The 27,060-nt window shown below is 43.2% G+C and overlaps 1 protein-coding gene across 1 annotated transcript; it reads right to left on the bottom strand.

Moving 5' to 3' along the window:
* Positions 1-249: 249 nt before the first annotated feature.
* On the bottom strand, positions 250-27,060 carry FGFR1OP (FGFR1 oncogene partner). The gene is given in 14 exon segments (XM_029223467.1): positions 250-2,169; positions 3,732-3,828; positions 4,728-4,767; positions 6,163-6,231; positions 7,629-7,689; positions 7,691-7,742; positions 9,762-9,988; positions 17,754-17,813; positions 20,214-20,294; positions 22,664-22,801; positions 23,254-23,342; positions 23,822-23,876; positions 26,056-26,109; positions 26,858-27,060. Coding segments are annotated over 14 exon segments (1,200 nt in total). The 5' UTR covers positions 26,960-27,060; the 3' UTR covers positions 250-2,094.

Here is a 27,060-nt window from a genome sequence, read left to right as displayed (position 1 = left end):
ATGTATTGCTGATGACAAAGCGAGTCTCATAGTTGGCATTTTCTCCCCATCCTCCCAGATGCCATAAAAAGATCAGATTCTGTGGGTAACAGAAAAATGACAGATTTCAGATGCTACTATTCAAAAGTTTTCTGCAAAATTAAAGCGCCACACCCCGATGATCATTCCATTGAAATGATTTCAAATCACTGCACAGAAACCTAGCTCCTATCAAATAATATCAAAAATAAATCACACATTTGACACAGATTCCAGAGGGCCAGAACAGAACCACAATCTTTATAGAAAATGACTTTTTACAGAGATGACATCCAAGGAAATACATTTTACAGCGAGCACATTGGGGGACTTTTAGCAACAGGCTACACCTTCATGCGGCGCTATTTCCTCACATGAAACAAAAAGCCTGACCGAGACTGAGATCACGGCCCACAGACTGAGGGCAGCTTGGCAGAGCGGCTCCCAGGCTGCCCTGGCCCACATTCTGTCCTGCTTCCTCTTGGTGTTCATGGCTCAGCTTCACTTAAATTGTATAAAATCAGATTCTAATGTCACATAACCTTGATCCATACATGATCACTTCCCTTTACATTTCGGAGCCTAGTAAATATTTCTGAAATGTTTAGACTAGTATGCAATGAAAAACTAACATTATACAAACCACAAAGTCTGTTCACTTCTTGAGGTCAATGAATTAGGTCTAATTTGCTCCTTTTATTAATAAAGGTGACAATATAAAGCTTTAATTTAACTGAAATTAAAAAGTACAAAATTTAACACAATCACAGCTTTACTTACATCAACATGAACATGCATGCATCACTTCCAATTGTTCTTTTTGATACTTCAGGATCAGTAATGTCAGCAACCTACATAAATAGCAGCACAATGGATAGAATGTAAACGAGACTGCCTGAAATTCTATCATTGGCTCAACTTTTAAGGGTTACAATGAAACTATGTACAGTGCATAAAGCTCGTCAAACTGGATATGGTCTTAGGCCATTACTACTGTTACAGTCCAATTTGGATTTTAATACAACCAACTTATAGATCTGAAATAAAAGCACTGCTTAATGGTTTCAGATGCATTTTGGTGTTTAATATGTTTCAAGGCATCTTTACAAATAATAAATTATGACTATGACAAGGAGAACCTGTGAATAAAGCTTCTTACATGGACATAGCGTGGCGACTGCAAGTGCTGTCAGAGACAATCCCATGAATCAAAAGTCATAACCACATCTGGATTTTAATCTTTAGAACAAGCAAAACTAAGTAGCACACACGAGTATTTTAATATAACCTTAATGGTCTAACAAACCTTCCAAACGGAAGGAAATATAATAAAATAAAGTCAACCTATCAAATGTAACTTACAGTGATGGGCTTCAGGACGGCAGAAATCCCAGGCCACCTGCCAACTACCTGCAGAACCACCTGCTGCCGAACGCGCTGACTGCAGACGAACCACCTGCTGCCGAAGTGCCTGACCCCAGGCGGCTGCCCCACAGGTGCGCACGCGGAGCTTTGGGACCCTACGGCTTTACTGGCGCCTTCGTTACGCGCTTTATACTGGCATTTCACAGACTCGCTCCTTGTAGTGAATTTGAGCGTAATCAACTTCCACAGAGAAGCACGCACCTAAACCAAACTAAGAATACTGAATCTTCCACGCATGGTCTCAAATAGGAGTATTTTGTTTAGTATAATGAAAAGTTAATTTTTTTTTTTTTTTTTTTTTGCGGTACGCGGGCCTCTCACTGTTGTGGCCTCTCCCGTTGCAGAGCACAGGCTCCGGAAGCGCAGGTGCAGCAGCCATGGCTCACGGGCCCAGCCGCTCCGCGGCACGTGGGATCTTCCCGGACTGGGGCACGAACCCGTGTCCCCTGCATCGGCAGGTGGACTCCCAACCACTGCGCCACAAGGGAAGCCCAACAGTTAATTTTTTTAATATCTGTAATCTTTTTGGAACACAGGCACCAACAGGGAGCAGACATTCCAGCAAAGAGAGATTGTCCAGGATAAAAAAAAAAAGAACTGATCAGAGTCCTTTGTCCCTTTGCCGATTAGAATACTTCCTTCTTTCATCGCCTAGGCAACATCTTCCAGATAATCCGCAACGTCACTGAGCTGGGACACAGTCAGGTCCTGTGTCAGGTCATCAAGCTTCGTTGTTCAAAAGAAAGAAAAGAACTAGTGTCAGGATGCAAGCAGAGTCTTAAACAATGTTTAACATCTACGCTGTAGCTTAAGCGCCGTCTTATGCTCTACAAACTGCTGCACAGGCAGAAGTCCTCGCCCTCACTTTCTTCTTCCTTTTCTGAGATTTTTTTGAAAGCTGAGCTAACAGTTGAACTCTACACGAACAAGAAGACTGGCTGTTAAAATAACCCATCTGTAGCTCTTTTCGTAACTTTAAAGCAACATTTTCAGGCCTCTTTAGGATGACATAAGGTAAAAAGAGAAAGACAAATTATTACAAACTTATACCGTCTCAGGAATTAGAGAAGGCACGTTATATATTATCACTTAACCTTCAGAACAAGCCTGTGAGGGAGGCACTGACACCTCCTCTCACGAATAAAGAAACTGAGGATTAAAGGTTGCAGCTAGCCTGAGAAAGCACATACATAAAAGAATAGGAACGCGGGCCCAGATTCATTATAAAATGCTGCTTCTCTCAAAGGCCTTCTCCCTACATGATAGTCCTTGACAGTCACAAGCACTTGGAGAGTCCTTCCTCATTCTGGAAAGCAAGGTTCACCTCCAGGCTGTAGCGACCTACAACCTCAAAGGCAGACTCACCCCCAGTTTACCGTGGGCACTGATATCTGATCCTGAGATGCTCCCTTACATCTCAGATCTATCATACACCTAGGTATCTGCTCTCTGCCTAAGCAAAGGTCAAATGTGACTCCAAAACGCACGCCTAATTTCACACCGACTCCCCGTTTCTGCTGTCTTGTCTCCCTGCCTGCTCAGAACACTCCACACCCCAGTCTCTGCTTCAGCTCCTGCGTTCACAGGGCTCTTATATACACACAAACCTTCGATACTGACGTCTCTTAAAAGGACCTCCTGCCTACAGTGTCTACACCCTGAGGTGGTCGATTCTGACTCTCATCCTGACCCACCATGGCCCAGTTACACCCACAGCAATTGAAGCCCCAGTAATAACACGCCAGCATTTCACAAGCACTCGGTTAACAAAGCAGGCGACAACTGAAAACAATTTTACACGTTCATTACAGACGTTCTTTTTAGATTTGGACCAGGAAACTCCGTCGTAAACTTTACGGAACTGCTTTCCTCCTCGTTGGTATAATTTTTTTTTTTTATTGGCGTATAATTGCTTCACAACGTTGTGTTAGTTTCTGCCTCACAGCAAAGTGAATCAGCCCTACGTGTACACACATCCCTCCCCCTTAGACCTCCCTCCCCCCCCCCCCCCCCCCCCCCCCAGGCCATCGCAGAGCACCGAGCTGAGCTCCCCGTGCTATACAGCAGGTTCCCACTAGCTATCTGTTTTACACATGCTAGTGTATTTACGTCAAACCTAATCTCCCAATTCATCCCACCCTCCCCCCTTCCCCTCCTGTGTCCCACATCTGTTCTCTAAGTCTGCCTTTCTAATCCTGCCCTGCAAAAAGTATAAAGTTTTGAAGCTTTACAGTAACTCAAGGCAACAGGCACAGATAGCACTCCATGGGAGAAGCACAACATCATACTTTATCACTGCTATTGACGTCATCTATTTCCACAGAGAGGTCTTCCTCGATCTCTTCACCAATACTTAGCTCACTTTTTTCTGAGCGATGGCTGGTACTAATTTCAGGGGGGAAAAAAAAGAAAAATAAGAACTTTGAATATAAACATTTAGAGAGAGTAACTAGCATTCTTCAATCTTTCACGTAATTATTTTAATTCTTTAAATAAAATAGAATAAACTATTACACATCATTAATTCCATACATCTCATCTCACTGGAGCCTTAAAATAACTCAGCAAGGGCACAGAAACAGTCCAGTCCATTTACCAGATGAGAGCACTACGCTTCATACTAGTGACTACGGTCACCATGGCATGAAAGAAGCAAACCCAGATTTTAAAAATTTCATCTCTCAAAAAACTGTATGTTAGGAAGTAAACACAAATTCTAAATTGGGGGAAAAAAACTATCAGTTACATAAAATTCTCAAACTCTGATTTAAAATTTCTAATCATATCTACAACAAATATTACTTCCAAATTAATTATTAGCCAAGTCATAGGTTATATTTTCTTTACATATATAAAAAAATTACCTAAAACAAAATATTAAGAAATGTCACGTGAATCAGAAAAACCACTTGAGGGGGCAATTTGTTTAAGCCGAATGTAGACAATTCCCCCCACTGAGATCAGAAAGGGGAGAACGAAAGCACTGACAATCCAGTGGCCTAACTGCTTCTGCTGGCTTCTGAGTCGATCCTTCAATGTTACTTCCTTTTCTTATTCTTATCAAGTTCCCCGCACATAATACAGATGTTCTGATTCTAATGTAAAATCAAAAACACGCTTCAAAGTCCGATGTATAATTCTGGATTAACTATCTTTCATTCACCTTCAATCAATATGAGCAAGAGAATCAAAGACTAAAATAAGCACCAACGTAATTCTGTCATACTTTCCTGTTCAGAAACTGCTTACAACTTATGTGTTTCTTGTCCAACCATTTTTCTTACCTATTAAAATCGTCAACATAGTCATCTTCCTCTCCAGTCCCTGGTAAGTTTAAGAAAAGACATATGTGTTATATTTATAGAAACACACCTCACAATTTACCTACAACTAGACACACATTCCCTTCAAAAACTACACTACTGAATTATATGGCATCACCAAAAAGAACAGCTGGGCTGCAGTTTGGATTTGGGGGAAACTAACCACCCACTCCCCCACCTTCCTCCGGCTTCTGTAGCCAATTCAAGGACAAAATAGTCACTGAAGAGTGGGCTGGAGCCTAACATTAGCCTCTGACTTCCTGGTCACACATACAAGCCTGTCCTGCAAGCCAAATCCGCCCACAACCTGTTTTTCTACAGCCTGCAAGTTAGGAATGGCTTTTACATTTTTTCAATGATTGTAAAAATACAAAGAATACTCAGAGACTACGTGTGGCCCACAAAGCCTAAAATACCCATTCTGTCCCTTTACAGGAAGAGTTTGCCGACTCGTGCTTTACACATGTGAAGCACCTGTCTGTGAACATGAGTGCCTTTGACTAATATTTTTGTCTCCCAAACTAAACTGTGCTCTAAAGCCTTATTCCAGAAGCGTCAAGGTTCTGAAGGCGGTACGGTGCCCACAAGTGGCCCAGGGCACTCGGAGGCTTCTCCTGCTGCAGGAGTACCGCTCCCGCTGCTGCTCCAGGCCACAGGACGGGGCACAACACCCCCGAGTTCCTGTTACACGTCCATCCCCGTCAGACTGACTCCCTGGGGCCCGGACCACGTTCCGCCAGCCCCAGGGAAGCGCCTCTGCCTCGGCACGCACTATGCTCGCGGTCCGAACGGCAGGCTCTCCCCTCTGCCTGCCCCAGCAGGTCTCACAGAGCAGTCACTTCCTGGGAGAGGCTCCCCCATCGCCAAGGCTAGGCTAAGTCAAACTACTCCCCACTTCCGTAAGGCTGCGGCCTGACTCTTCTAACACTCAAAGTACCCGTAAGGCACCTGTTTGACACCCATCTTCCTGCTAGGTTTAAACCCCACAAGGACAGAATCCGCTGTGGTTACTACTCCCTCCACCCCTGGCCGACACAGTAACCCTGGATACATAAAAACCGTCCAACCATCTGTGCATGAGGTGCTCACGGTAGGCTGACTGACACTTCATTTAAGATTTTATTCTAAAAAATAATCGCCTTAGGGCTTCCCTGGTGGCGCAGTGGTTGAGAGTCCGCCTGCCGATGCAGGGGACATGGGTTCGTGCCCCAGTCCGGGAGGATCCCACGTGCGGCGGAGCGGCTGGGCCCATGAGCCATGGCCGCTTGAGCCTGCGCGTCCGGAGCCTGTGCGCCGCGACGGGAGAGGCCACAACAGTGAGAGGCCCGTGTACCGCAAAAAATAATAATAATAATCGCCTTAAAGCAGTCCATACTGCAACTGGAAATCTACTGACCTAAACCAAGTGATCCGATTTTATCATTGACCAATTTAAGATCTTTCAGAATTGTGTTTCCCCTTTTACCTGTGAACAGGAAAAAACAGTCACATTAAATTGACTTTTAGAATATAATAGTCTCTAAACCACGTCAACTTTTTTTTGCAGTACAGGGCTTGTTGATACATCATAACCAAAAACTGAGAAGAAAATTACAAACTGTGATTAATTACACTACATTATGCATTATTATGCGTTACACAATATAATACGCTTACACTATGTATCACACATCCCTTTTTTAACCACACTATTACATATCCTTTTTGTAGCCATACTACTTTTTATTGGAACCTGACCATCAAAATCATTTTCTACCCAACTATCAGATATCAGCCTTCTATAAGAAGCCCTACTGGGTATGAATTCACGGACTACAGTTAATTATTCTCATCAGTTTTATTTTTCCTTTGAACTTCTAAATTTTGCTTCAATTTAATCGCTATTTCATTTACCAAACTTATCTCCTCATTGGTTTTTATTTCTTCAGTGCCCAGTTCTCAAGGCCCTCTCTAAATCATTATTTCCTAGTCAGTATTAAGAGTGACATGATCATGACACTCTGGATTCCTTCACTGAAGGTGACAATACCACGGGAAAGGAGAAGAAGAGGGAAACTGGGCCGAATTAACAGACTCATGGCTAGTTTACTTTATGTGCCCCAAGAAATCCTACTACAGTGGTATCACATAACACAAAATGGTTAGCAAGTACTACAAGATTATGCAAAACCCCACAGCAATTTCCTAATAAAGATCTACTCAAAGAGGCACAGTTATACTCTAAACACTCTGCCAATTAAATCCTATATTTACTATGATATAGTGTACAAAGCTCATCTGCATGATTACATGTTTAAGGCTTTGCTTTTTAAATCCTTGGTCTTGTCACCATCTGTGTGCAGTAGGAGAGCCATTCCATGTCTAGCTAACAATCCCTACCTCTGCTGCATATAAAAAGATACAGCTGATCCAAATCCCTAAAGGGAGAATAGTATTTTAACATTCTTACAATGATTACCGCGGTATCTACAGAATCTGTGAAACAAACTTTTAAAAATTAATTGTAAGTAAATCCTACATAAGTCAATTTAAATGTCCAAAAAAGAGAGATGGCTTAAAAATTATGTCTATTTATTATAGAAGATGGTTAAAAAGTCAATTTCCTAAAAACGTTTCCATGGCATAGGAAAAGCAGAATACAAAACAATATAGAGAATATGACCATGCTCAAAAGAAATTTTAAATATAAAATATTAACAAAATATCACTGAGTAGTAAAATTATGGGCTATTTTTATGATTTTACATATATTTTCCTGAAAAAACAATGATCATACACTGCTTAATTAATGAGAGAGAAACCTCATCAGCGTTCGAAGCCCACGTCTTCAGTCAGCAAACCTAGGGACTCCCAGACACTCACTTTCAGAGTCTTTCAGTGAGGGAGCTCCAGTAAGGGAGCTGAGTCCACCTTTTAGGGGGGGGGGCGTCCGAGAGCGATGCAAGGCTTCCTACTTGCTTACTAGTTTCACTTCTCCTAGCAAGAAACAAGTGCACAGTTAAATGGGATTCTTACATTCTGCCATTAAAACACAAGCAGCTTGAATATATCTTGTAGGCAACACAGGAGCTGGGAAATAAAGAATACACATTTCACAGATTCAAAATCATGAAGTACACCTGGCAAGGCAAAACAGACTAAGAATCACTGCAGATTCGCGCGGGAAGTTCTCCCTCTCTAGAACTGCGTGTGATGTCTCACAAATTAAACCGCTCCACTTCACGGGCTTCACTGTCGGGGATTTTATCGGAAGCCCCTTCCGTGGCCCAGAGATGCAGGCAAGGGACAGTGCAGAAGCTGACGAGCTCAGCACGACAGCCCAGACGTGCCCCGGAGAGCGGGCCGCAAACGACGCCACCAGCTGACCTCCGCACACAGCCCTGACCGCCAGCCTGCAGCAGACGCGGGGCAGTGCCCAGCAGCCCGCAGGCTCGCCCTCCGGCCCGGCGCCCTCTCACCTCCTCCGGCGCCGGCACGGAGGTGCAGCATTCCAGGAATTCCCCTCTCCCGCTCTTACTTCGTTCATCTTTCCTCTTTAAAAGCGGATCATTCTCATCAACACACGTACGTGCTACTGTTCTTCGTAGTTTAACATTTCTAGCCCCGTGCCCGCTCTCCAGCCACCGCGCATCCCTCTGCACCCTGTACAGGAAAACTCATCAGGAAATCATTCTGCCACATACAGTCCTCTCACCTCAGGCTTTCCTGAACCCACGCTAACCCTTTAACACTGCCCCAGGGCCGCCCGCGAGGGGCATCGGGGCTAAGTGCAAAGGGCGACTTTCAGCAGAACTTAACTCAGCTGCTCACTTGGGCCTCCTCCTCCAAGGACACCTCTCCCTCCGGTTCTCTGGGTCCCCTTCCCGCTGCAGTGCCCCTTCCTTGGTGACCTCTTCCAGTCTCCCGGCTGTGACCTCAGCCAAGACTGATGACTCCCTAATTGTCACCTCTAGCCCAGACCTCTCCCTGAATGCCCACACCCACACCCGAAAACAGGCTTCACCTTTCCACTGACAACCTTCTCAAACTCGCTGGTCGAGAGTGAGCTCTGGACCGCCGCGCGGCTCACCTGCGCGATCCAGCCTCGCTCCCCCTGCTCTTCACCTCGATCAGTTGGAAAAACTCCTAGTTACTCAGCCTGGGAAGAACCCTGGAGCTGCCCTTGATATTGCTTTTCCTCTCGCACACTTACCAGCAAATCCTTTTGGATCCAAACTCAAAATACATCCCCTACCGCCTATTGCTCACCACTTCCGCCATCACCCCTCACCTGGAAAACCCTAAGAGCTTCCCGCCTGGAGACCCAGCATCCAGGGGGCCCTGTCACTGCGCAAGTGGGAGCAGTCACGCTGCTGCTCACAGCCCGGGGCTTCCGGGCCCCTCGGGTTCAGGCCAAGTCCTGCGGTGGCCCCGGCCCCTGGCCCGACTCCACCTCCTGCAAGCTCCTCGGACCCGCCGCACCCCTCACCTCCGCCTGTGCAGGGCTCCGGAAGCCCAGCTCAACACCTGGCCTGCTCTCCCCTCCGTAAGCTCGCCCTTGAGGTGGGGCCTTCTCCGACAGCTACTGAGCGCTGGCCGCCCTCCATACCCACACTCCCGCCCTCCGCCGTTCCGCTCTCTCAGTTCCTGTAACACGGGCTGCATCTACGCGACACAGCACCTGGGGACTCCTAACTTGTTGCTGCTGCCGTCCAGAGTATGAGCTCCCGGAAGCAGAGATTTTGCCTGTTCCATCACTGTTGCACCTGTACCTGAAACGGTACCTGGCATACAGCAGGCACTCAGTACAAACCTACCTGCTGAAATCATTAACATCTAGGTCCTTCAAAACTTGGAATTGTTTGACAACATAAAAGGCTTTAATGACACAAAATCAGACTTACAAATTCACTAATTACAGAACCATTGGTAGCTCATTATTTCTTAAACATAAAACATTTAGAAATTCTATTTTTAAGCCGCTAGTCTGATAATATAAAAGCACAGGTTACTCACCAACCATAGGTTTTTTCTGGTTTAGGAATGGGATCATCAAAGAAAGAATCTCCTTCCATATCATCTTCATCTGGACAAGGACCAGCTTTGTCTTTGACATCTAGACTTTTGTTGCTTAACAAGGCTCCAATTTTTGTTTCATGGGCCAGTAAGTGAAGACTACTTTTGCTCTTTGGTTCTGATGATGAGATACTGGTATCACTCTGACTAGCATCATTGTTGGCCTTCTAGAAAAAGAGAGGGAAAGAGAAAAGGTCTCCTTGGCGAAATAAAACTTTAATAAGACATCTTAAATAATAAAAAAAATCACGTGAACATACGCAATTCTGTGTATGCACGCGCATACACACGTGGGGTCTTGCAACTGCATGAGGTGCAGTGGGACCCCCCCTGGACCTACCAGTTCATCCCCAGGCTTCAGAGCATAACTAACTTTTGAAGGGGAAAAACGTCAAACATGTTTGTACCATTCCTCTCCTCCCTCCCTAAATGGAAATACCTTTACCTAGCCCATTTATACACAAACCTTCCCATTTCCTCTTACATATATATCACTGCTTCATAAATTACCTTAATATGTTTTCAACTCGCAAATAAAAAGCATTACTAATAAAGGATATAAGGAAGATTAGTTCATTATCATTAGTTCATCACATAAATGAACCAAGCATTAAAACAAAGTGGTCGTCAATAAAACTAGTTTTCCATCCAGTGCCAAATACAGTGGACATCAAGGTGAAAGATGCCGCCGCCTTTACCGTTCACATTTCTAAAGTAAAGTTTTGCTAGTTTTATCACTGGTCTTTAGACTTTCAGAGTAACTCCCCATTCCACACCTCCCTTCAACGTCCATCGATGCATGTACTGATGTATATGTTTCTATATATCTGAAACCAACATACAAAATTCTCAAGCATTTTTACTCCTGTCCTACTGATCTGGTGATGTTAGCAGAAAATATACTGCACACTGTATTTTCTTGTTTTCAGGTAGCCCTAACCCTCACAACCTAATTTTATTCTATCCTTGGTCAGATTTCTTTTTGTCTTTAGACACTTCTATGTCAACAACATAAAAATAATAACAACAAAACCAAAATATCATGATAGCAATAATAAAAGTAGCTAACATTTATGGAAAGTCTTCAAATGCTTCCCATGTGTTACCTCATTTTAATCCTCAAAATAACCTTATGGTGTGTGGGGCAGGTTCTGTTTTCTCTGCAGAAATGGAAAAGGAGATGTAGAGACACTGCAGTCACTTGTCAAGCCAGGGAGTAAAGGCGTCGGATATCAAAGTCTGATTCCAGAGGTTAGCTCTAAAGGCTTATGCTCTGCTATTAGGTTGAGTCATATGAAACTGTAGTTTTTAGGGGTTAAAAATGACAGTTTCCCAAGATTCAGCCTTCACACTACAGAGAGCAGCGCTGCCTAAGATGCCGCAGTGTGTGAGATGAGCACTCTCCTGAAACACGGAATGTGTAATGTAGTCCATACTCGGCTACTAACTATGTAATTTTAAGGAATTTAATGTTCTCAGGCATGAATTTCCTCAAGAATTGAACCACAGTAGTCTTTTCCAAGTCAAATTATTACCAGGAGGTAAGAAAAAAGGGATGGGCAGCTGGGGAAAAGTGGTAATAATGCGGGTTAGAAATTACTCAAGGAGACACTAAGGATGACTGCACTTTCAATCTGTGTATAGACAGGAGGTACTATGCAGTAAGATATACACTTAATAGTTTTACACTAATTAGAGGCCATGATTAGTTGACAGAAGGTAAGATATATGCTATACAATTTTTAAGGCCTTGTATAGAGCTATACATTCCATATGTTATTAATACAGATACATCAATGGTTGTAAAAAGAGATGTCTGGAGAAATAAATACCAAGTTATCACCCTTTTAGACAACATAGGATATTTTCAAAGAAGCAGACACATTTTCAAATTTCCCAATAACTTTCTTGAAGTTTTCCTATTATTATCAATTATAGAGAAGCACCATCCACCTATGTATTTCTTAAGTATATTCATGCCCGTTATAATTTCTGATTTGTAAATATTTTAAAAATTGATTTATATCTTTTCAAAGGAATATGCATTTGGAAATAAATACCCTGCATTCTTGTGCTGTTTAAACACATTTATGATTACAGACACTGAGACAGTGAAAGACTGTCTCCTTCAAAACATCCGTGAGAAAATTCAAAAGGACACCTGACATGAAACGGACAAATGCAAATGTAAAGCACATCACAGGAAACAATCATTATTCCAACAAAGTCTCTCCTCCCCATGAATTCACAGCAACGTAATTTAAGTCCATATAATGAACTATCTGAACTTAATAACCAATACAGAACCCTGATTATTTTTGTCAGGTTTTAGTCTTGCTATGGAACAAAGGACTAGTTTCAGGAAGACAAGTTTCATGGAGTAGCACATTACGATGTTCAACACAGTACGTATCTTTTAAAATAATAATTTGTTTTAAAATTATAGCTCCACTTATCTATGGAGTAAACTTTAAAAACACGCAATCTGCTTTGGAAGCGCTGTCAAAATCGATTTCTAAATCACATAGGAATGTGTCATCACTTCGTAACCATGGCTCATTTTTTATCAAAAAGCCCATTACCTAACCGGGTTAGTAATGAATTCACTAAACTTAATTCCGAATATTTTTTACTATTAAAAAAAAAATCCACACTAAGAGGAGAAGCGTTTATCAAAACATTCTGTAGATTGAAACAAAAGTACTGCAAAACTTTAAGAGCAATTTTCCAGGGAGGAAGTCCAAATTTTTTGAGCAACAGCAGATCAACTCACGACGCATATACCCTGGGATCTATTTATTTTTTTATTTTTTAGATTTTTAAATGGTAAGTTTAATAATGGAGATACACATGGGGTACAGAGAGACACCAAATACAAACTTAAAAAAAAGAAAGCTTTAAAATGTCTTCTTGGTGGTAAAGATGTCTAAGCTGAGTTTTAAAAATAAACAGAACTTTGAAGACAGGAGTTAAGGACAGGGTATTCTAGGCAGTGGATTAGCTAGAGTAAAGGCACAAAACTGAGAAACAACGGATATGCACCAAGAAACACAGAGAGCTCAGAACTGCTAAAGTGTGAAGCTAAAGCGAGGCTCAGCAGAATAAAGCAAGACAAGGTCCCAGATCACAGAGATATTTCACGGAGGAGTCATGTTTGCATATTACAAAGATCACGTGACTACGTAAAAAACAAACTTGAAGAGCCAAAACCCTTAAAAGAGGAGAACAGTTAGGAGGCTGTTTGAGTAAAACTCCAAAAAAAAAGGTACAAGGGATTTAACTAGAGCTGTAGAAGCAGCTGGATGCTGTGTGTAAATCCCAACTCTTCTATGTAACTTTACACAAGGCCCTGATCTCCCTATGCTTCCATTTCTTTATCTGTAAAGCTGGCATAATAATGCTGACAAGAATGACACAATATCGTTCCATTTTGCCTATGAGGAAACTGACAGCTAGAATAAGGATTAATTAGACGGGACCGTTCAGACAAGTACATACAGGTTAAGTTAGCAGGACTTGGTAATGGATTTAATACGGGAACTGCGAGAGGAGTGAGATTTAAGAACGGCTCCCCCTGTTTCAGTTTTGGAGACTGTCCACTGATACTGAGAGCACAGGAAGAAGAACTGGTCTGGTGAAAATAAGGTCTATTTCTTATAACTGAAATTGAAATAGACTGGGATCTGTTTAAAACACTTTTATCATGGCTTAAGACAAGTCTCGTACACAAACTTCAGTTACTTAAGTCTCTATCACCTAGATGTGGACAAATTAAGACTCAGGATAAATCTAAACAGCTAAGATTAAGAATTGTTTAAAAGAAAGAAATGCAACCAAAAAAAAAAAAAATTCCTATGACAATGCCTTAGAATTCATTCCCTGGACAACCTCAGAAGCCTTGGAGGTTATTATGGGTTAAACTGCATCCCCCCAAAAGGAAGTTGAAGTCCTAACACCCAGTACTTCAGAATGTGCAGTCATTTACAAGTAGGGTCACTACAGATGTAACCAGTTAAGGGGAGGGCACAGTGGAGGCGGGCAGGCCCCTAACTCAATACGCCTGGTGTCCCAACAAGAGAGGACAGGCACACACAGGGAGAAAGCCCCGTCAACATGATGGCAGAGATTGGAGCGATGTGTCTACAAGCCAAGGAGCACCAAGGACTGCTGCGAGCTGCGAGAAGCCGGGAGGGAGGCCGGGAACACTAGTCCCAGCCTCAGAAGGAGGCAATCCCGCAGACACCTTGATCTCAGACTTCCAGCCTCCAGAGCCGTGAGACAGTAAACTTCCGCTGTTTCGAGCTACCAACTTTGTGGTGCTTTGTTACAGCTGCCCTAGGAACTAAGAGGTAATTATAATAAAACATAACAAAGTCTTGTCTTTCCAGATCAGGAGGCCTACTGCACAGCACTACAGCAGTCACTTACTCCCTTGGATGGACCCCAGGGCTAATAAGCTTTATGGTAAATTACAGCCAAACTGTAAGGAAGTTCTAGTGTGTGTTTAATTTTCTACTAGTATACTTACACATTCAAGATTTCAATCATTTCTAGATTAACAGCAAATCAGCGTCATAAAGAAGTTTCACAGAGAAATAACTACCAATTTTCCAGTAGCCAAAAACTGAATTATCAGTAGCATGTCTTAAAAACCTGGAAAAAATAATTTTGTTTTTCTAAACTAAAGGCTTAATCTGCACTGTTCATAACAGAGGAACAGCAAAACCAAAGAAACATCCCCGTTTTGCAAAAGTATTCAAAAATACTTGTGCAATTCTAATTCTCTTCCCCGCCCATACTTCAGCCTGCAGCTCCCCTCCCCGACTCCGCCAAAGACAGTTTGTGACCCATGACTTACTAATGAATTCTTTAGAAAAGTAGTTTTACTACCATTGTATATGTGTATAAAACACACATATATTTAAAGGTTTAATTTACTTATCTAGAAAGTAAACACTGTGGAATTTGAAAACCACAAAACAGACATACAAGCCCCTCTTTCTAAAAACTCAGTTTTTCTAAAGAAAGGCTATCCCTATGCCGTATAAACAATCTGTAATTCCCACAGATGCACATGAGAACCAATGTCTGGCTGTGAAATCGGCCTGAAGATTACCCTCTGTCCAGCGGCTCTGCTCTCTTACCCTGTGCAGCCAGCTCGCAGGTTCAGCGGACAAGAAGTCTGGGATCTGAAGCAGAAGGCCTGGCACAATTATGGGTTATGGGCCAAGTGCTGGCATCTTGTTCACCCACATGCATTCCTTCATTGAGGGGGTGGTGTGTGTGTGTGTGTGTGTGTGTGTGTGTGTGTGTGCGTGTGTGTGTGTACAGAATAATACTGTTTTATTCATCTAGAAAACCCTAAGGTGAGACTATACTTTCGGGGATCATTTCTACAGCTCGAAAACCCGAAGGCAACCGCAAAAGATGCGGAAACACACGCTCCCAAACGTACACAACACGTGATCCCCATCAATGCCCTAAATCAACATAAAGCTGGGCTTATCCCAGAACTTTGAAAACAAGGAACAAATTTAGAAATGTCATTTATTAAGAACTTGAAGCAAAAAAACACCTCAACACAAATCAGTTTTAAAACACCTAAAAATCGATTATGAAAAGAAAGGATAACCTTCCATGCTACATTTCATGTGATGATTAAAACAGCTTCGTGTTAAAAACAAATGAAAACATCAAATACCTTATTTAGTTTTTTCAACTGAATGGTAAAAACCTTAGTGGAGCCTACCAAAAGTCTGTTGTAATAAATAAAATGCATTTTTTTTTTCAGACAACTAGCACCGTGCTTGGTACAACAAAATGGTTCACACCAAAATAGATTATTACGGGTGATACTTTGGAAGTGTTAATGCACATTTAAAATGTTTAACTCGTTAAAGAAATGCCCTCCCATCTAATATTTATGCATCTTGTATTCTAACTCTTCTAGCATCCTTTATTGTCCTACAACAATAACAAAAAGAAACGTAACTTTTATTTTTACTCAAATTAAATTAGTTCAAAACCCTTAGATTTTGCTTTGCATATTAACGGGCTTACAATACTAAGTACAAACCAGTTAAACATGTAACTGATTTTTTAAAGTTTATTTCTGATATGGATATAGCTTCTCTGAAAACAGCCAGAAGTCTCTGAATGAGCAGTTAATACTTGTGCCTTCCCGCAGGCAAAAGAAACAGTAAGACACAGACACTTCCTACTGGGCGCCCTGGGCTACCACTCCCAGCTCTGCCCACCCGAAGGTGCCACTACCTACCCTGGGAACGGCTCCCCCTGGAGCCTGGCTGTGGACAACCCCCATGACCAGATGCACCTCAGGATTTGGATTATTAAGATGTTAAGAAAGTTAGGATACTAAGGGTACTGGGACCCTGCTGCATGCACAGGGCAAAAGGTGAAGGCAGAGGGAGGGAGAGCTAACGGCTCCTCTGCTGGGCTGGAAACAGGCAACGCTGGGTACAACACGGACTTCTTATAGACGCAATTTGGAAACAAGAACAGGGAAATAGAATGGAAAAGGTTTCCAAGTTGCTGAGGAAGTGTTTTGGGCTCAGGAATATAATCGTGAAATAAAAGGGGCCCGACGTGCAGCCTGCAGCTCCAGAATAAGGCCTGTGCAGCCTCTTCAGTCACCCGCAGAGCACGTGAGAGGGAGGCGCAGAGGGAGGGCGATGTCTGCGCCCTCCCCGCTGCGTCCAGCACACAAAGTGAAATGTGTCTCCTAGTGGCTTTGGTTCTACGTATCAACTTCTTTCAAATGTTTTAACTTCTTTAAAACTCATGACACCAACAAGATTTTTAAAATTTAATATTACGAAATATACTTTAAAATAGTACAAGAAACTGACTTAAAACATCTATAAAAAAACATGCTAGTTTATATGCTTAATTATTTTTCTTAAGGTCTGTCTCACGTCTCCAATTTGACCATAAACTGCTTAAGTGAGGACCCATGTTAAATCTGTCTTGCCCCCAGCACTTAACAAAGACTTTCACTATGTAAATGTTCAAACATACTCCAATACATTTAAAAACGTCTTCTCATGTAGTAGTGCATAAAGAATAGTGTGAACAAATATAGTAACAGGAACTTACCATTGAAACCACTAGAACTAAAGCCAGCTAACACAGCAAATACAATTTTTCAAAAGCCTTTAATTTTGGAAGCCCTCAACTTAGTGAATAAACCTACAGGCTCAACAAGGACTAGTGATATTCTCACAATTGAACGTTAAATAACTTGATCTTATTCTAAATAAGTGTAAGAACTATACAGATAATTAATGCTTCTGAGAACTCCAATACTTAAATTTTATAAGCAGCTCATCTACTAGCTTAGTCGAATTCTCAGATCTTTTGGGAAGGAGAAAAAGCAGCCAAGGCGGTGACACAGCGGCGCCCCCATGAGTCTGCTGTGGGGCAGCGCTCAGAAAGGCTAATACGTGCAGGGGCTGACGAGCTGCTCAACACAAACAGAAGTGTCTTGAAGGAAACCAGGGCTGGCCTTTACTCATCGACTGGAACTTATCCAAAAAGTAGTCTGATGTTCTAGTTACCTCAGATAAAAATCATAATGTTAAGAATACATAGGTGACCATCCATTCAAGAGGAAAGTAAGTATCTTCAACTTGTTTTTGTTGCCAAAAAAACAAGGAATTCTCAAAGCAAAACCGAGAGCAGAGTTTTAAAATACAGCACTATGATTTTCACCTGGATAAAAACTGAAGTCAGACTACTTTTTCTTTTACGTCACCATGACTTTGGCATGTTCTGATCACAGATAAAAGAAAGTGACATTTCGAAGGAAAACGTAACCCTAGGCCAGTGGGAACTCAGCGCCCGAGGAGGCCCGCGTGAGGCCGGTGGTCGGCCCGGCCCAGGCCGCTCTCCTCCTCGGCCGCCCCGCGTTACCTTGGCACCAGACTTCCGCCTGCTTGGCTTCTTCTTACCTTGTCCTTTATACCTTGGTATCTGAGCATGAGAATAAAATGACATTTTACCACAAAGTATAAATCTTTAAAAATAAACTAATTCATACCAAACCAATACAGATTCCTATTAGAAAATTTCTTAAAAATGGAAAATCTAACTAATATGCTTCATTTTGAAATCCACTGTTTTAGTCTCTTCTTCACACTCTTCCTAAAGTGGTTCAGCTCACGTTTAATTTCTCCCTCCGACAGTCACGGGGTTCAACGTAGGGACCAGAGCCCCTGCTCAGCTCCCGTGGGTGGGGACTCACTCCTGTCCTGCTCCGTCCAGCAGCGCGCTAAGAAAGCCAGCCTGCACGCCTCGGCAGCTTCCTCTGGGGCCCGCCCTGGCCTCACCTCTCCTTCCCCGGGAGGACACAAAGCGCGCTTCTAAGGGCCGGGCTGGACCCTGTGCTTGGCCCCAACTTCCCGGAACTCTTAGTGCTCTCCAGACCAATGAGGCGCCCTGTAGGCCCTTCGTAGAGCCCCCAAACCACTCAAAGACCTCAGAGAGAGAAGAAAGCGGGCAAGAAAAGGGTGGGGCAAGGGCTGGAATCCCAAATCCAGACCCTGTAGGATGACAGGGGAACTGAGGTCTAACTGCCAAAAGAATGCCTTGTCTTAAAACAGACCCCATCCAGCCCCACTAGAGACGGGCCACGGTGATCGGAAGTGCTCACTGCGCCCGCGGGCCGATGACGCGACTGAGAGCCCAGGCAAGGCTGAAAACCATCGGAAGGTGGCAGAAGCAGGGACCACCTGGAGACACCTTAAAAATTACCATCACTTCTCTGTATTTAGAGCAACATTTCCTGACTTAAAACTTAAGATTCTCTTGATAATTCTCATGATAGAGCTTAAAACTCTTTTTATGTAGAGAGCATACGGATATGTAAAACAGACATTAACATTTTATCTTGAAGACACACAATATGTGGAAAATTAGTACTGCCAATATGCTTTAGAAAATAATATGCTAAAAAGAGAACTTCCAAATAACTCAATACTATAGGTATTAATACGTATTTTGGAATATGGTTAATTTTAATCCCTCTAAAGCCAGATATTTTCACAGAAAGCAAACCTTTCTTTTTACTAAGGCTCTTATATCTGGCACTTAATTTGAAGTGAATTTTAGATTCACTCACGACCTCGTTCTCCCTGTACAGCAGGTTCCAGCCTCCAATGAGCATCACGGGAAAATGCTTCCACGACCAACCGACCCTATTAGAAAAGGCTAACTAGGCCTCGGGAAAAAGAACAGCTACCAGCAGCGTGAGAGCCTCGTTCCCAAGGCACAGCATTCCTCTGATTTCTAAATCTAAAAAATAAAAAGGAGCAACAAAATCAAAGAACCAGCAATAAACAGCAACAGGAACCATTCACTGGTGTCTACGCCCAGGCATCTGGAAAAGCAAGGAACCTAGCAGCACAACTGCTGCCCTCCAGACGTTCACCTAATTTAAAAAGACACAACTTGTATCTACGAATAACACAGCACCAGGAGCCACCTCGGGGATGTACTCCACGGCACCTCTCCAAACAGAAGTCAGAGGAAGTCACACAACACAATCAGACCCAAGCCCGCCCTGGGGTAAGATGCGCTGGTTCATCCACCGTGCTGTGCTCAGCCAGGCCAGGCCACCACCTTTCTATCCATTCCTCCTATTACAGAGAGCCTTGATTTTAAATTCAAGTGTTCCACACAATTGTTTTCTCCGTTAATCCAAATCCCTGAAATCAGAAGGCCTTAACTTTAACAGCTCATACAAATATAACCAGAGTGCATAGACTTTTTATAAATCCTTAAAATATCTCATTAGTATAAAAAAACCATGGTCATTTACAATTCCAAGTCTACAGTATTCAACACAACAATTCTATATGCTGGAGCCTGGTATTCTCAAATTACAGCAATTTATAAGTGAAAAATAAATTTCCTTGTTAATTGAAGGACAAAACGCTCAAAGTACCAAATGAATCCAAATATCCTACAATTCTGTTATTTAACAGCATATTTCTTTCTACGATACAATATTCAAAACAATATCAAAGCAAAACAATTTTCAAAAATTTAAAAAAAAATTTTTTTTAATAAATATAGTATTTTAAAAATGGAAAGTATAGTACTGAGATCAAAATCTCATGTGGCTCAACATATAAATTGTTGATAAAAAAATTTAAGAGCATATTTACATGGCATTTTAAAAAACCTATTGTCTTGCATAATGGTCCCAAAGGAGCTTATTAAAGTTTTAGAAGACTCTCTAAATAAATCAATAAATAAATAAACATTAAAATATATACTTCATCAAAGACAAAAAAGCACTTCAACAACAACAAAACTTGTAACAAGAGTAGAGACAGAAAGCAGAGCCCCGTGGAGCCTTAGCCCACTCACCTTACTGGGAGGAGTGTGTGCACTTGTTTTTCCTTCTGGTGACTTTGGTGGAGAATGTACATCAGATAGATCTAGTGCACCCTGAAATATTTCACAGTTTAAAATTAAAACATTTAAAAATAAAGCATGAACATACCAATTATACCTCAACAGAATATCAGCATTTAAAACCACTATACAATATTGGCACTTTTATTTCTTCCTATTAATATAAATATCCTCATTAGATTTTCTTCAAATTTTACCAAAACACAAAGCAAACAGATTTGTGATTCTAATTACCTGCTGAGTATTTCACCCAAACACCTTGAACAGGCTATACTCAGGCCACATTTAAACATGCCCCCAAGCTTCCTTTCCAGAGTTATTTAACTTTGCTTCTCACTTTGCTTTCTTCTCACTTTGCTTTCCCAACTCGCCACACTAACACTGTCCGGAGATTCTCAAAGATCTACTCTTTCTACCTTCCCTTGACTTGCTTCCTTACTTCACTGTCTCAAAGAAAAAAAAAAAAAAAAAAAAATCAACTAGCAACTCTCATAAAAACAGGAGTACATTCCAAAAGTGGCTCCTGGTGCTGCGTTATTCATAGATATAAGCGACTCTCATAAAAACAGGTAACTGAGTGGGGGGGGCGGTGGGATGAACTGGGAGATTAGGATTGACATGTACACACTAATATGTATAAAATGGATAACTAATATGAACCTGCTGTCTAAAAGAAATAATAATAAAATTAAATTTAAAAAACAAAACAGGTAACTATTACAACTATGCGGGATGAGGCACTAAATTACAGGGGCTGCCAAGAGGGAGTAAGTAAAAACAAGAGAAAATGTCCCCGAAGTCAGAGTCAAGAGAACATGGATGGTGGGGCTTCCCTGGTGGTGCAGTGGGTAAGAATCTGCCTGCCAATGCAGGGGACACGGGTTCGAGCCCCGGTCCAGGAAGATCCCACATGCTGCGGAGCAACTAAGCCCGTGAGCCACAACTACTAAGCCTGCGCTCTAGAGCCCGCAAGCCACAACTACTGAGCCTGCAAGCCACAACTACTGAAGCCCATGTGCCTAGAGCCCGTGCTCCGCAACAAAAGAAGCCTCCACAACGAGACGCCCGCGAACCGTAACAAAGAATATCCCCCACTCGCTGCAAGTAGAGAAAGCCTGCACGCAGCAAAGAAGACCCAACACAGCCAATAAATAAATTTACTAAAAAAAAAAAAAAAAAAAAAAAAAAGAGAGAACATGGATGGTAACATTGCACAGCTAGGTATGGGAGAGGATGTACCATTTCAGGTGCAGACTAGATGAGAAAAGGGGGAAGGCAAGAAAGCAAAAGCCACTTCACAGGTAAGCTCCACCTGGCCTAAGCACAAGGTTGCACATTTCAAAACAAGGCGTAAGGCTAGATAGCCAGGTTGGTGCCACATCATGCAGGATTTTCAAGTTGAGGAACCTGGAGATTATTCAGTTGCCATTACATAGTCACTGTAATGTTTAAAGAGGAAAGAAATAGAGAAAGAGCTGAATTAATTCAGCAATCATGAATAGAAAAGACTGAAAAGATGTGGGCATAGCAACCTGGTTTTTAAGGGGGGGTTAAAATGCACTTTTGGTAAAAGCTTCACTGAGTTCAGTGGGCTAATCCACATCTAGTTTTCTTTTCCAGCATCACAAGTCCAAAGTCCATTACCTTCCACATTCCTACAGACCAACCTGACCTAAAAGCACACATTTAACCAGGTATCTAGAACAGTCACGACGTTGTCTACATCCATGAAACAGTATCTTTATATAAAACCAATGTTTGTAAAGGAAATCAGACCATTAATCTCATTAGCACGATTTCTAAAAAGAAAGGATAAGAGAGACAATGGTTAATCAAAAAAAGAAGCATGAAAATGTTTAGAACTGCAAAATCAACAGCTTAAAGTTTTAAGCCTAGTTTAAAAAAGCCTTTAAGTTCAAAAAATTGTTAACTAGCCTATAATTCAGCCCTTCTACGTTTAAAAATAGTAGTAAAAGTAACAAGCAACAATTGAGTGTTCGCAGCATTTCACATGCACTAACTCACGCATGGACTAACTCACGCTTGTAAGCCCCATGACGCCTGCAACGAAGGCTACCATCCCATCTACAAAGGAGGACCAAGGCCGGAGGCTAGTTAGTGGAGGAGCTGGGATTGGCTCCACACAGCCCAGCCCCTGAACTCCCTGATCTGAGCATCAGTCCCCAGGACAGGTGCGGCAGCAGCCTCAGAGCTACCGCATCTCCAATTTTCATCAAAATGTGCATTTATACAATCTCTGAGTATGTCTTCTTTTGTTTTGAAGGAATAACCTCTTTTTATTTAAACCCGACTCATTACGTAGGCACTAATCTGCGTGGCCGCACTAGACAGGCAACGACTGGAAAACAGAAACAGGTAACAAAGGGCAGGACTGTACTTACTTCCCCACTGGTTGGCCCTTTTTCTTTCTGTTGACAGCGTCTGATCACTTCTAATAATAAGGGTCCACCCACCGTACCTTCTGCTTCAATAATTCCTAAATCTCGGGCTAAATTCTCTCGACCTTCGAGACCTTGAAACTGGGAAAGAAATAAGATACAAAGAAGTATAAATGCACCAAAATATAGAAAAGTTATTTTCAGAGATTAAAGAAAAATATTTTCAGAACTTAAAGACATCTCTAAACTCAAAGAGGCCATTTTTCTAAGGAATGAAACATCCATTTTTAAGAATTATATATTTCTTTTACCAAGTCTCTGCATTCAAAGTCTCCATTACCAGGTATAGGCTTAAAGCAGAACAAGTCAACTCTATAACAACACTTATGTCAAGTTATGTGAAGCAGGGACACTGATGCCAGCTATCTGACAGCTCAGATGGCTTTTGAGAAAAAGATAATCAACTATAAAATATAATCTTTATGCAAAATTAAACTAAGTAAGTTGTCAAATTTTGTTAACGTTCAGCTTGTAATGAACCCATCAGTATCAAAGGCAGTTTCAGAGACAGACGTAAAAAGCATCATTCTTACTGTGCTAGTTTCAGGTTGAAAAACAGCCAAGGTAAAATCAAGATTGAAAAACTGAAGAAATTCGGCAACGAGACTAGCCACCAGCCGGCCTGCAAAGAGCAAAAGAGAAGGTGGGAGAGGGTCTTTAGGAACCCGAGGCCTCCTCACTGACACTGGAAGTAAGAGAACTACAGTAAAGGGAGAAAAGAAGTTTCTCAATGTTTCAAAGTACGAATTTCTTCTCTTGAATAATACAATGAAGTGATGAACATCTCAGTTCTGCCATTTCTGCGTTAGGACCATTGGTCTGGAACTATCAGTAACACAATGTGACATTTCATAAATGGATGAGTGTTTTGCTTTTCACAGGAAAATCAGCTTTTTACAATAAAATTGGCTGTAACCAACAATTTCCCATGACCACTGATATTTAATGGCAACTCAGTTGTACAACAATATACAATTTAAAATGAGAACCTAGAAGAATCAGATACTTCAAAAACTAATCTGAAATTCCTCATTTCTCCCAAATGGAGTCAAGATTTGAAAATTCAGAGACAGACAAAATAAACAACAACAAACATCTTACCATCTTTCGTATTTAAAAACTTTTTCAGGCTCTCATTGACTAAAGGAGTTTTGTTCTGTTAAAAAATGAAACATTTTAAGTGTTATACATTTATCCCCAAACGACTACAAAATGTAGACTAAAGTTTAATTTTTTGGCAAAGATATTAAGTTAAATACTGTCACTCACAAAATGATGGCTAAAGCCATTCTATAACTACTGATTACTACAGGAACTACTTTTTGCTAAGGTAAGGACTGAGACAGGTAAGGACTGAGATATACTCAATTACGAGATTCTTCTTGACAGCAGCAAAAGAAATTACTTAGGTGTAGTAGTGATGGATTTAAGATGTTAATGAATTAGAGGGTGCCTGGAGCACAAGGAAAGGTATAAGACAGACACAGTCTTTCAAAACTGAGGGGAAAAGTTGCAGAGGTATTAAAAAGCAGAACATGAGTCAAGGGAGTCAGCTTTCTCCTTGAGAGAGATGTAAACATGTTTCCATGCTCAACAGAAGAGCCAGCAGAAAGGGAGAGGCCAAAGATTAACAGCGTATAGAAGAGGCACTGACCGTAACACCTAGAAGGTAAAACCCAGAGAAAGTGATTATTCTTGGACAAGATAGAGTCGCCTCTACTAAAGCAGGAAGGAACGAGAAACAGATGAACACAGATGCAGGGGAGCTTTTTCTGAGATGAGTGACAGATTGTGGGGGAGGACACAAAAAGTTAGGATCTGATGCTTCTATTATCTAGTGAAGCGAGAGACAAGACCGTCTGTCAACAGTGAAGGAATCAGGTGATGTAGGAGGCTAACGTGAAGGCGAAGTGGGAGCTGCTGAGCAGAGACGAGAATCAGGGTCAGCAGCTCAGGGCCTCAGAGACTGGAACCGCCAACCCAGGAACATGAGCAGTCCAGCGCGGGGACCGCTCGAGCGCAGACGGACACAAACAGGGAGGGGCATTAATCGGCTCAACTAAATGACCCTTAAGATTTTTCCCCAAATCAAGTATGGCTGGAAGGCAAGGTAGTGAGGATTTTTTTTTTTTTTTTTTTTTTGCGGTACGCGAGCCTCTTACTGTCGTGGCCTCTCCCGTTGTGGAGCACAGGCTCTGGAAGCGCAGGCTCAGCGGCCATGGCTCACGGGCCCAGCCGCTCCGGGGCATGTGGGATCTTCCCGGACTGGGGCACGAATCCGTGTCCCCTGCATCGGCAGGCGGACTCTCAACCACTGCGCCACCAGGGAAGTCCGAGGTAGTGAGGATTTTTGAGATATGGACCATGGGGTCCAGACCAGCTAAGAACAAGAGGCAGCTAAGAGAAGACATGTCTGGAAAAACACAGAAGTGAAAACCTTCATGAAGTGAAAGAGGAGCAAGGCATCTCGGTCTAAAGTGAGAAGGAGAAGAGGCTGATTTGTCATAGAGGAAGCTGAAGGCCTTGATTATGGAGTAACGCTTGCTGACAGCAGGTTCCAGGATATTTACTCAAGGTGGTGGCAGGACGTGCCGTAGAGAGAAAAAACTAAATACACTTATACAGAGAGAAGTGACAGGACCTTTGACATAAGAAACACTACATGATTTTAAAATAACTGGGTGGGGCTTCCCTGGTGGCGCAGTGGTTGAGAGTCCGCCTGCCGATGCAGCGGACGCGGGTTCGTGCCCCGGTCCGGGAAGATCCCACGTGCCGTGGAGCGGCTGGGCCCGTGAGCCATGGCCGCTGAGCCTGCGCGTCCGGAGCCTGTGCTCCGCAACGGGAGAGGCCACAACAGTGAGAGGCCCGCGTACTGCAAAAAATAAATAAATAAATAAATAAATAATAAAATGAAATAAAATAACTGGGTGACCGGATAACTTGGAGAAAAGCTGCATACGATATTCCTCCCACCTGGTGGGGATTCACAGTGCATATTAGCATATTAAAGGTTCTAAGGGGTCCCGCAGTAAACCCACTTACTGTGAAACAGTTTCTTCAGGTGTTCTGGATTTCCCCTAGGGAAAGAGATCTATGAGATTTACTATTGGCCTCAGAGTTGTGGTGCCTTAACTTTCTTTAGATGACTCCAAACCTCTAAAATATACATGAAAAGAGAATAATCTTGACCCTCTCCCAACAGTAAAGAAGTTTAATCCTTAGTTCAAAATTGTCCCTGGCTACACACTCCTCTAAACACTGTTTTAGAGTGGCTTTTAAGTAATTAGAAATTAAACATAAACAAATACAGTCATTAAACTTTGTAGATTTCGTACCTCTACTTTTTCTTGCTCCTCTAGCGCTAAAAACACAGCTGCTCGGAGTTCAGCCTTGAAAAAAAGCGGGGGGCAGGGGTAAAGGAACAAAAATGATCTCAGGACATTTTCAGGACAAGAAGCTCACCAGCTGAAATTTCAAAAGGCAAAAGGAAAACTAGCAAGATGATAACGCTCAGCAGGCAGGTGCAAAGTGAGACCAGAAGGCGTCCCGAGACGTCCTGACGAAGGGGCGCAAGCTCTCTGTGCCCCGTGCCCACCGTCTGTCCCCCTGGCACTGTCAGCACCCATCACTCTGGCTGCGATCCTGATTTCCGGTCCTTCATGACGCCCATCGGTCGCGTCAAGGTTTCAAAGTACACTCCGAGAAGCAGCCCGCCACCCGCTCGTCACCGCCAGCGGGAGAGGCTCGCTGCCCAGCAGCAGAGGCCAGGGGCGGGGGAGACCCAGGGGCGGGGGAGACCCAGGGGCGGGGGAGACCCAGGGGCGGGGGAGACCCAGGGGCGGGGAGCAACTCGACCACCGGGCCTGGAACGGGACCAGAGTGGGTAGCGGGCGACTCGACCACCGGACGCCGCGGTCGGCCTCCTCCGACGAAGGCTGGCCGGGCCCCCCCCCACCCGCTCGCCGCCGCGCGGCCCGGAAGCTCCCCGGGAGAGACCCTCGACCCGAGCGCGGACGGCCCCGAGGTGGCCCGCGAGCTCGGACCTCAGCCCAGGCGGCCCGCCGGATGCGTCCCTTGCCCCTTTGTGACGCCCGCGGCCGGCCTCCCCTCCGCCGGCCCCCCGGCCTCCCGCCCAACCTTGATGCGGTTCAGGACCCCGCTGTTCTCCAGCGTCTGCACCAGCAGGTCCCGCAGCTCCGTGTCCTCCTCCGCCACCACCGCGGCCGCCGTCGCCGCCATCTTGCTTCTCCAAGACAACCGCCCAAGCCGCGCCGACGGCCGACGGTTGCCGCAGCCCGCACGGCGCGCGGCAACGAGGGTCAGCCCACGCTCCCGGCGCC

Source organism: Monodon monoceros, unplaced genomic scaffold (assembly GCF_005190385.1).
Source record: "Monodon monoceros isolate NGI ecotype Baffin Bay Population unplaced genomic scaffold, NGI_Narwhal_1 Super_Scaffold_15, whole genome shotgun sequence".
Lineage (NCBI taxonomy): Eukaryota > Metazoa > Chordata > Mammalia > Artiodactyla > Monodontidae > Monodon > Monodon monoceros.
This window is presented reverse-complemented; position numbering and strand designations above follow the sequence as displayed.